The sequence below is a fragment of the Oppia nitens genome, unplaced genomic scaffold (assembly GCF_028296485.1).
Source record: "Oppia nitens isolate AA-2021 unplaced genomic scaffold, nextdenovo-longstitch-racon4-pilon3 scaffold17_pilon_pilon_pilon, whole genome shotgun sequence".
Classification (NCBI taxonomy): domain Eukaryota; kingdom Metazoa; phylum Arthropoda; class Arachnida; order Sarcoptiformes; family Oppiidae; genus Oppia; species Oppia nitens.
The window spans coordinates 216,592-229,049 of NW_026533196.1; the positions used below are offsets into that span (position 1 = coordinate 216,592).

Genomic DNA, 12,458 nt, shown 5'->3' on the forward strand with positions numbered 1-12,458 from the left:
ACATCGGAATTTTTTTTAAATATTTTTTTTAAATAATTTATTTTTTTCAATTAAATCAAAAACTGTAATAAATGTTTAATTTTTTTTATTAATTTTGTTTTGCTTTATAAACATTGTTTACTATTATTGTTATAAAAATGTTATGAAATGTAAATAAATAATAAACAATAAACATTAATTGTAAATTATAAAAGTTTTTACAATTGACTGATATTATCAAATACTATGTGTCTGAAACTCAACCAAACATTTTAACAATAATTTAATTACAAATCAGTGATATTTAAATTAAACAAATATGCAATCATTTAATGTGTATAATGTAATAAACAGTTTAAATAAATTAATTAAAGAAAATTATGTTATAAATGAAAGTGAATTAAATAAATATGAAAAAGATTTAGCAAATAATTTATTTAAAATAATTAACAATTATGTCGACAATATAAACTACAGTATTGAAGACGGCGGAATTGATGACCATTGAGTCAAATGTTATGAAAATCAAAGCAATGATATTGAAGACTCGGATTATGAAGTGTCACCACAAAAGGTAAGATAGTTGTTATCCTAGCCACTAGAACACATCGGAATTAAAAAAATATTTTTTAGTCTTCAGGATTAAATATGAGTTTGGAGAGAATGCAAGAAATTGACTGTAATGAGCATAAAACTCATTCAAGAAAATCAATAAAACATAGATTTTCATTAAAACATATTGAGAACATTAGTAGAATCAAAAAGTATGTCGAAAACAACGGAAACGCCCGCCAAAAATATTCGAATAATATGTTTTGATAAATATTGTGCCAGAGAAAAGTTTTTACCTTGTACATACAATAGACACTAGAATATGCACATAAAGAAAATTATAAGATTAAAGCAAGTGCTTTTGGCTCAGAAAATTCAAAAAAAATAATAGAATAGTCTCTCGGAAAGCTGTGAAAATTGTTAGTTATCGTGAAATACAAAATCAACAAAAAATTGATGATTCGATAACTGATTTAAAACTGAATTTAATAAATCAATTACTGATTATACAGAAAGGTAAAAATTCCGATGTGTTCTAGTGGCTAGGATTTAACATTTTTTCTTTACAGTGAAATCTGTAATATTGACCAAACAGGTGTCAATTACGAATTGCGGTCAATGAGAACATTGTCTAACAAAGGCGAGGCAACGACATCGTTATCAGTAAAAGCATTATTCGATTGCACTCATTCTTATACAGTTATGCCAATATTAAAAAGTGACGGATCGTTTTTTCAAAAGTATTAATTTGTTTCAAAGAAACAACAGGTGTATTGGGACCAATAGTTACTGATCAAGAAAAATGACTATCGCATATGAAATATGAATTAAAATATAATTGATATCCTAGCCACTAGAACACATCATTTTTATGATACATCTAATTGCCTTTTACTTTTGGACTCTTTCGGCGGACAAAAAGATGACAAAATTTATGAAAACAATTCGGGAAAACTTTAAAACGTTTAACAATACCGCCACGAACTACAGGTAAATTACAACCTTTAGATGTTGGAGTGTTTAGATACTGTAAAGATTTTGTTAAACGTATTACTAATATGTAATGTTAGAAAATATAGACATTCATTTAAAGCAGAGAAATAATATAATTAAATTATGGTCTCTTATGTTTAACCAATTTAATTCAGTTGTTTTTCATGAGTTTTTTAAAAAATCATTAACTTATTAATGAAAATAATAGCAATAGTTATAATGAATTAAATGTTAATAAAATATTATTTCAATTAGATTCAATTAATATATGTAATAAAACAGCTTTTATTTGCTGTTCAATTTGTAATAATTATTTATGTTTTGATGATTTTTTTGTAAAATATCATTTTCATTAATAATAATTTTAAAAATTAAATAAAATATATTTTAAAAATAAATAAAATATCAAAAAAACATATAAAAAAAATTCCGATGTGTTCTAGTGTTTTCACTGCTATTCACAAGCAATACATACAATACAGGAGAGGGTTTCACACAAACAAAGTAATAGAAATATTTTGTAATAGAAACACATTTTTTGACACTTTTTCTATAGTTTTCTAATAATTTATTTCAATCATTATTTCAATCATTATTTCAATCATTATTTCATTTTAAATTTATATTCAATTTATACTTTAAAAAACATTATTATTAATAAATTTGTTAATTTATTTAAAATTTAGATTAAATTAATACAATAAAGATATTGGCATTTATTAGCTATTAATATAATTAATAAATTCATTACTTATTAATAGTAAAGTTTTTTTAAATCTAACATTAATTTTGTAATAAAGATAACATAATTTGATTAAAATTATTTAATTAATTGTAATTTAAAATCGACCATGTTCAATTGTTGAATATTTATTATTATATTTATAATTAAAGTGCATTTAAGAAGTTTTAATTGTTTGAAATAAATAAATGACTTATTTATGTGATATTAGGTTAGATTTGGGACCAATTAATGTAATTTTTAACAATAATTTGTTGATTACAATGAATATGACTATTGTTTGACTGTTAGGTTCGGTCACAATATAATTGATGGTATGATCTTCCGGTGTATAGACTCTATAGACTCTATACTATAGGACACCCCTATTATGTGAATGAATGGTTAGAACCAGTGATGGAGGAGTGTTAGTGTTGTTAGTGTTATATACAGTACTGAATGACTTAAACAGTCAAACATTGATATCATAGTTACAGACAAAACAATAAGTGATTCAAACATTAATGACATTTCCGTAGTGTTTATGTTATGTTTAAAATGAATTGTAATGAAGTAGTGATCCGATAGTTAAGTCAATTGTCACCAAACAGTACCGTACGGTCAGTGCAGTCAATACAAGTGGTCATCAGTGGCTATGGATATCCTGCCGAGCGGTCATATATTCAAAGAGCTTCAAGTGATCCACGAAACGGGATATTTGTCCGCACAGTTGTCGTTGGAGGACAAGTGGCAGCAGGTATTGACACTAATGATAGTTGACATGAATTTATATCAATTATATCAATCATATCATATCATATCATATCATATATTAATATACATATCAATAGAGTATAACTTAAGTAACGAATATTTGATTAATTTTTTATATCATTATTATTATAGTTATTATTATTACATCTCTATATGTATTGCCTATAGTCTTATAAAAACAATTTTTTGTAGTTTTTTCATAATTTTTAACTGATTGTCATTTTATTTAAATTAATATTTTTATATCATTTTTATTAATATATGCAAATTGTATGAATAAATGCATTTCATTTTGTTTATCTTAACTTATTTTATGATATAATTTATGAATTGACAGAAAGACTAATAAATTAGAAATAAATTTAATGTTTTCAGACAATGTTAGAAATGGATAGATATTTAAAAGACGAGCCAAAGATTCGACACTTGGATCAGTTCCCGTGTGATCCGTGGGATATGTTCTCCAAACCATTGATGATAGGAAATCAAAGAAACGAAATGATAATACCGGACATCGAGAGTAAGTCGGACACTGAGGACGACAAGTCTTTACCACTGACTTTGTGTGGGACCGACAGTTGCGGTGAAGACCGGATGAGTGTCTCTGATCTCGATATTAATGAGAAGAACTCGGATTCGGGTCTGAGTTCAAGTGGCAGTAGTGTCATATCGTGGGACAGTTGTGTTAGTGATGCGCACACCATTGCGGCCATAGTGTCGACAACTATTAAACAACAACTTCAATGTCAGCATCAGATAAAATCAAATACCAAAAGGACGAAAAACTCTTCTCCACGAAGAAATATATCAAAGATCTCTTCAGAAAACAAAAGTTCAGTTCATTTGCAAAATAGTCACTCCAGTCATCATGTGATCCGTAAACGTAATGCCGAAGATGAAGACTCGGCCTCAACTCTAACGCCTCCGTCCTCTCCTGAGACCCAATTGAAAGTGAATTTGATTAATAGGACTGTAGAACAACATCACATCAGCGAAGGTGCAACTGTTCCGCTCACTATAGTCACCACTGAAGCCATACCATTGAATGACTCAGCTATTGATCGCGTCATTGCTATCTCAGCTTCGGCTTCACCTAAAACTGACATCACTTCTGCCTCATTATCGACTGCATCTCAAAGCAATTCCCGATCGAGAGGTCGCTTTGAAATCAATCCCGACTCGAAAAGGCGTATTCATAAGTGTCAGTTCAATGGCTGCAAAAAAGTCTACACAAAATCATCACATCTGAAGGCCCATCAAAGGACGCACACAGGTTTGCATACATTTCACTGTTTAGACATTTCTTAGCATTTTTTTAGAAAACTAGCAAAGTTTGGTCACCGGGGGGTAAATAAATATCACCATTTATCATGATATCACACATTTTACTACAAACTAATATTACTATAGTTTCATACATTACTGCCTTTATACTATAAGTTTCTTAAAATGTCAAAAATATTTTTTGCCACTTATTTATTGTCAATGTCTAGTTGTATTGCAAAAACAATATAAAATAAAACGTTTCCCACAATTTTAAGCCATGTTTCAAGTAATATATATATACTGATGTCAGCCACCCCTCCTTCAATGTAATGATACCCCGCATCGATAGTTTACCTCCGATTTTCGAGATATTTGATTTTAGATTTTGATCAATAAATGCTTTGAACGTAAATTATCCTAATTTTTGATCATTTTTTCAATTACATCAATTTAACGCTCAATCATTTACCCCCTATAATTAATAGCTTGAATTTATGTTTGTTTAGTAAATTTACAATATAATATAAATTACTTCAATTACTATTACCTAATTTACTTACGGATTGTTAACTACTATAATATTGAAGGAATATGTTTTCATAAACAACTACTTATCAAATAGTGATTAATACTATAATATGTGTGAAATAACTAAAATGATTAATACTTGAGATTACAATTTCATTGAAGTTTAGTTAGTAATCAGTTAACTTTAAATATAGTAAATAATTTTAGTGGGATTTTATTTAAGTGTTTATTCTTGTTATAATTATTTCATAGTAAATAGAAAATATTTTATACTATGTTATCATTATAATTTTAAAAATATATATTGTAGAAAAATATATTATATAATAAATAATTTGTCAAAAAATATTATTATTTATTATTGAATAAACAGTATATTATTTTATTTTAAAAAATATCAATTAATAATTAACGAATCTAACGGTAGTTAAATATGAAGCCAAAAACAATTAGAAATGATAGGGTGTTATGTTATGTTATAATATATTATATTACTTTAAAAGCAGTGATAATCTAGTGATTGTGGTATCAGTGCACTCGATGTCAGACAGACTGGTATATTAATAAATCAATAGTTGGGGAAACACTACAGCAATCAATAGCTAATTTTGAAACAAAACTAAATTATTTAATACAGTAGTTATAACAGTTGATAACAATGACTAATGATGTGTAATGCTATTGGACTGATAGGTGAGAAGCCCTACAAGTGCTCGTGGGAGGGCTGYGAATGGCGTTTTGCCCGATCCGATGAATTGACCCGACATTTCCGAAAACACACGGGAAGTAAACCTTTCAAATGCAGTCACTGTGAGCGGTGTTTCTCCCGTTCCGACCATTTGGCTCTTCACATGAAACGTCACCAATGATGACGGTGTCATCAGTTGTGCCATTCATTCAATCCATTTAATACATTCATTCAAATCTTTAAATGCACACAAATATTGCAATACTTTTGCAAATGAATCAAACTCTCCGTTTTAGTCAACATTTGAAATCATTTATAAAACTAATTGTTTGTCTCATATGATGTCTTCGTGTATCTCTTTTTTTTGYCAAACAGTGGTCACACAAGTAATCATTTAATAAGCCATTTGTTAAACATAAACGCAAACAAGTGATTGAATGCCGACACGACTTTATTAAATAATATTTAATATAATTATATATAATTATGTATATTAAATAACTTTATGTATAGCTTAATGATCAGAGTATTGATTTATAGGTATAACAGACCTATTGCTGCGGAGATCGGTATATAAGTTAAAGACTTAGATTGTGCACCGATTCATGTCTTGAGCACCAATTTTACACATTTTTATAAATGCCTATAAATGACTATTTCAGCCTTTTGTGCCTAATTTTAGTAATAAGCGACTATTTTAGACTACTTTGTATTATTTTATGTATAATTTGCTTATATTTATTGTATATTATGATTACAAAATATACTATAAACGAGTGATATACTAGAAAACCATGTCTTATAATGTCTATGTATTGTAAACAGCGTCAAGTAATGACATTTTTTGAGCACAGGTCTAGTCATTCAAAATACTGTCCGATAACTGATTGTCATTTTGAACGCAATTTTCTATACAATATATTAATCAACAATTTTCATCATTTCAATCAAATATAGACATAGGTTTTGAAGTATCAATTAAGTAAATAATTCGTAATATTTATAATATTTCTTAATATAATTTTATAGCAATTTTTTGATAATTTTCAAAATATAAGACTATTTGGGGTGTTTTTAGGACTACTTTGAAAACTAAATTGAAAATATGACTATTTTTCAATACTCTGCAAATAAAATGACTTTAAGACTGAGCCCTATATGTATAGATATGTTTAAAGAAAGGAATTGATTTAATTAAATGAATGAATTAAGTGTTTATAAACAAATAATTAATGAAAACAGCGATTTTAAATGTGATGCTTTAACTGTACGTTATGTGTATTGATATTAAGTATTTGTGAACTTAAACCAAACAAATTGAAGACAAGAGTATAACCGGATTGTGAGTCATCATTGGATTCATTGAATGCAACGCTTGTGTATGTGTTTGGCATATATGCTGAGCCTGTGATGGCACAGATGATATGGTATTGAATTTAACGATTTAAAGCACAGTTGAAGACCAAATCTAACTGAACGCCGGCTTTAAGTGTTGTTAACTTTGCTTTTTAAGTTTGTCTACAACTTTGACTATTTCTGTGATTTAAGTATTTAAATAAATGAAGACATAAACGACATGAGAGTCAGCAAATGGCATCCAATAATACAATATATATCTGAAACCATCACTTAAGCATTTATTGTAACATTTAATTATAGCATGTTTTGTAATAAGTTTTTTATATTTATTTAAATATATAATACATGTGTAAACATAACATGAAATATAGTCAACTGATATTCAACAATAAGAAGTCAACAAAAAGTTCACATCGATTGCAATTTTCAGTGACCATCTCATAGCAAAAATTATTTAAAGACATTTAGCAAACAAATTGATCCAATGATACATTTTCTTGTTTTTAATCTCTGCTTCAATTTCAACGCTTCTCCTGTTTTACAACTTAACGGAGAAACTGTTTGTAACTAATGTATGAATAAACACCACTTTCAACACAAATATATTTCAGACATAAATTAATATAATGTTTTCATAAATTAATTAATTAATAATTTAATATAATTATTCTGTATAAAGTTGTATTTGAGTCGTTTTTTAAAGTCATAGCCTTAACACTATATAAAAACACAAAAAACATTGTTTTTGATAATATTTAAACATTATTATTGATTAAGCAATTGAATTCATATTTCATTTTATATATTCAATGAATCATTGAATAATGAATTTCTTGTTTTATTTCTTTTTTTTTGAATTTATATTAGGAATTGTTTCAAATGTTTTTTTTAGATATTTTAACTCTTTTTCTATACATATTGATATTATTTTTTTCTTATATAGATAATAGTGTTAAAAACTTTTTAAAAATACTTTTATGCATTTATATATTAACTAAGTATATATATATATATATATATATATATCTTTAGAAGATCTGTAATATAGTGAACAAATTAAGACTTAAATACAATTTATTTAAAGTAAAGGCCATTAAATGTGCAAAAGTTTGTAAAATAGACTAAAAATTTAAGTCAAACTTATGACACGATTTTTTTTGTAATCGTCTAAATGTTTTTGACGATTTTGTATTGTAATTCATAATATTTATTGGTTTCAAATTATTTTGTGGACCAATGAATGAAATTGTTTAAAAAGCAAACAACATATTGTAATTATACTTATTTTAAATTGTTTTTATGCTATATTTTAAAAATTTGCTTTTCTAGTGGGAGAATATTTATATTATATTTAATAACTTTATAAAAATTTAATTTATACATGTTTTATGTCTTTTACAATAACATCGAAATTTTTATATAATTTATATATTGTGTTTATTTATATTTATAAATTTTTTATTAATTGTTAATTTCTATCTAAACAAAAAAAAACGAAGTCTCGCTTTTATGGCCTGAATTTGATTGAAATAATGGTGCGATTGATTATTAAATATATATATATATATATATATTGATATATAGCGCAGATTTCAAATATTTATTATATCTTATTATATCTTTAATTTAAAAATCTAAAACAAAAATATTTTACCGAAAATGTTATTAATTGTAAGTTATTTAAGTTTTTTTATTATAGTATAAAATGCTTTTTCTACTTATTCTCTATTGAATAAAGTTTCTGAACAAAGAAAAATAAATAAAAATTGTTTTTTTATTTCTTTTTTTTATATAATAAATAATTAATCATAAGTTTGTATTTTTCCAAAATAGCAAAATGTTTTCCTTTGAAACTCATTGAAAGAAAAGTGAAAAAATATGAGTAAAACATAGAGTTGTGAACCGATAACACTATAAGTGAGAGAAAAGAGCAGTAAATTTAAAAACAACACAAATATCAGTAATTTTGATAAATTATTTAATATTTCGTCTTTTGATTGTAAGTCTACAGTATATCAAATAAATTAATCCATTGTTTTATATTTATATCATATATTAGTTGGAAAAGTTGGCATTTATGTCAATTTTATCATTATATTTCATTTTTAATGCAAACATTAGTCACGGATTGGATTAAAACAAAAATGACAATAATTTAAATTTTGTTGAAATACAAAATGAGTATATATTTCACAACTATTGTAAAATTATGGTTTTATAAATGCAAACGCATAGAGGCTTTGATGCTATTATATGCATCAAACATATGGTTACAAAAATACTGCTATAAATAAAGTAAAAGTAAACATTTTTGCCATTTTCTAAATGTTTGTATATTTCATGTGTAGTAAGGCTTGTGTCTGGAGTTACACCCCATCTAAGCATTGGTGGTGTCATTACAGACAATATATGTATAGTTTTGGGCGAAAACCCAATAAGTTTGGACCAAAAAAAAAAATTAATTTCATTTAATATAATATAATTGAAAGCAATTGAGTGAACAAAAAAAATGATATTTGCATTGACTTAACTCATATATACATACAATATATAGTACTCTAAATGATTATATTTTGCTTATAAAACAACACAAACATCTCTGATGAATACAAATAGATGTCTTAGTTTTAACACATTTTCATTATGTTTAGACAATATCTGGATTTTTCAAATTTTACAAAACCATAATATAATAGTTTGAAAATTTTGTTAACCATTTGATTCATACCATACAAATAGTACAGTATATATGTCTGGTTTAAATTACTTAAACATTTATCACTTTTAATGTATATTTTAGTTTTTTGAGTGCCTTAACAACAAACGACTTTATCTTTTTTGAAAGTATTAAACAATATTAAAGTGAAAGCGAACTAAAAATATTGTTTCTTAGGTTTTTGTCTAACATTTGAATTAAAGGCTTAACTGAACGAAAAATTTGTCAAAACGCCTAATCAAGCGATACATCCATTCAATTGAATGCAACCAAAGATTTTGTCAGGAAATCGCTTTTTATTTCAAATATAGTCAAAACCAAACCATTTTGATATTATTAAAGGAAGTCAATGATGTAACTATTATATCCTAACATTACAAAAGAGCTACTAATGATTTTTTATATACAAATTCAAAACACAATACAATAGCATAAATGTATTTAAATAATTTTCATTATGTTAATTATTACTATACAATTTGAAAAGTCAATTATGTCAATATAATTAAATTTTTTTTTAAATTGTACCGTTGACCCTGGGTAATGAGTTTTTTTGATGCTAGAAAATTATAATATAAATATTGATAAATTATATGTGGATACCTAGAATCTACAAGTCATAATGATTATAATTTAATAAAATTTAAAATAACTCAATTATGAGTAAAAAGCATGAATTATTGTTTTTAAATTCAAAATACTCGAGTTATTTGTACAATACTGTACAGTATTATGCATATGTATTATAAATATATTTATGTTATACTATACATATACATTAAATTGTATATATTTATGGATTTTTAATTGTTTATTCATGTTGAGTCATAAATTTATTTGATAATATACAATAACTTTATATATATATATATATATATATATATATATATATATACATATATATAATGGTCATTTTTAATACTGTATATTACTATATTATAAAATTGTTATAATATATATAATTGAATTTATTTCCTGACAAAAGCTTTACACATCTAAATACAGTATATATATTCTATTATATAATGTATTACTATATACTATGAATATACAGTATATATATATATATATATATATATATATAACTTCAACTATTTTTTATTTATGATTTGCAGCAAAAATAAGAGCAAACAAACATAACAATAGCCATTCAAATGAATTTGTGAACAAATTATTTGCTTTCAAATAAAATTAGTTGAGTTTAGTTATCAAGAATTTAGGTGATTAGGTGTGCCTCTAATGTAAATAACAAATACTATATTAACAAACAAATAAATAATAATAAATATTTACACACTATGTGTTCAAAACATGCTTTCAATCTTTAAATTAAATTCAAATAATTATTGCTTAATATTAAGTATTATACATATATTTATTAATTGCAGAGAATAATAAAATTTAAACTTATGTTTAGATGTTATTAACCATTTATTATGATAATTACAAACATACATAAAATAGAGAGAGAGAGAGAGAGAGAGAAATTGGCCAGAATAATAATAGTATATTTATTATTTTTATGTTAATTATTTTATAAATGTGATAAACCTATGTTTTTTATTTTAAATAAATGTAATAAATTACAAAAATACTATYTATATTTTTTTGTTTATTTATACAATTTATTTTAGTCTTTAACGCCAACTAAATATGTGAATCTAAAGTACTATATTATATAAACAAAAATTTATTTAAATATATAATACAATAATGTTATACAATAATCTCTAAAATTAAAACTATTATTTAGTTTTATTGATTATGTGCATTTTAAACTAATTATTATATATATAAATTACTATTAAATTGTATTTTTATTAAATATACTATATTTAATTAAATTTAAGGCTAAAGTTTGCATTTGAAAAATCTAGGTATTTTGTAGATGATAGTTTTCAATTTTGTTTTAGTATACATTTATATCAATATATTRCAGTAAATACAGTATAATCTATTACTATAGTAATAATAAAAATAATACTAAATATTTATTACTATAGTAATATATGTTTTTATTGAAGTCAACAATTTTCTAGAGGTTTTAGTTGCGTTTATTTTTATCACATAAATATATTTTTGGTTATAAAGATCAAAATTATTTTATTTTTGGGAGAAATTTGTCAAAAGATTTCATAATAAGGAAAATTAAAAATTAATTTAAAAGTCAAACTCAGTTTCATTCAAAAAAAAGAAAGTGAATAGAAATCCCAAAAATTAATATCTTATAATTACTTTAGTAATTATATATATATATATATATATATATATATATATATATATATATTATATATAATTTATATATAACTGAAACATTTGCAATAATTTTTATAAATAATAATAATAAAAGGTTTAGAAATCATGCGTTACTTTAGATTTAAAATCAATAAAGTCTTCAAAATTGGAGATAACTCTCGACTGGTATTTAAATTAGCAAATGATATCATATTTCCATCATATATATGAATAAATGTATTCATAATTTTAGTGATACACACTATAACCTACTATTTGTGAATCAAACATTAAATATAAGTAACATTTGCAACATTGAAAATAATGAGATAAAACCTTAAGAAATATGAATAACTCAGACATTAGATCATATCGTATATTATATTAAATGATTATATGATTGCATTTCTAATGGCATACGACTATAAAAATGCTGACAAACAACAGTGTATTTTTATAAACTTATATACAGTACTAATTTACTACAGGATTACTACTGTATATTTACTATACAAAAGGCATACTTTTTTACTAAACATATTTTATATCAATTAGTGTCAATGAAACTCATAGTATGCATACTAATAGATAATTATTCAGATTTTAAGAAGTTTCATTAAAATATTTCATTGATTTTTTCTACAATT

General features: G+C 24.4%; 1 protein-coding gene across 1 annotated transcript; it reads left to right on the forward strand.

The window, feature by feature from the left end:
- The first annotated feature begins 2,621 nt into the window (after positions 1-2,621).
- LOC128965422 (Krueppel-like factor 6) lies at positions 2,622-5,980 on the forward strand. Its single transcript, XM_054312117.1, has 3 exons — positions 2,622-3,002; positions 3,395-4,292; positions 5,507-5,980. Exons 1-3 carry the CDS (start codon positions 2,901-2,903, stop codon positions 5,680-5,682), a joined length of 1,176 nt encoding a protein of 391 aa, XP_054168092.1. The 5' UTR covers positions 2,622-2,900; the 3' UTR covers positions 5,683-5,980.
- Positions 5,981-12,458: the final 6,478 nt, after the last annotated feature.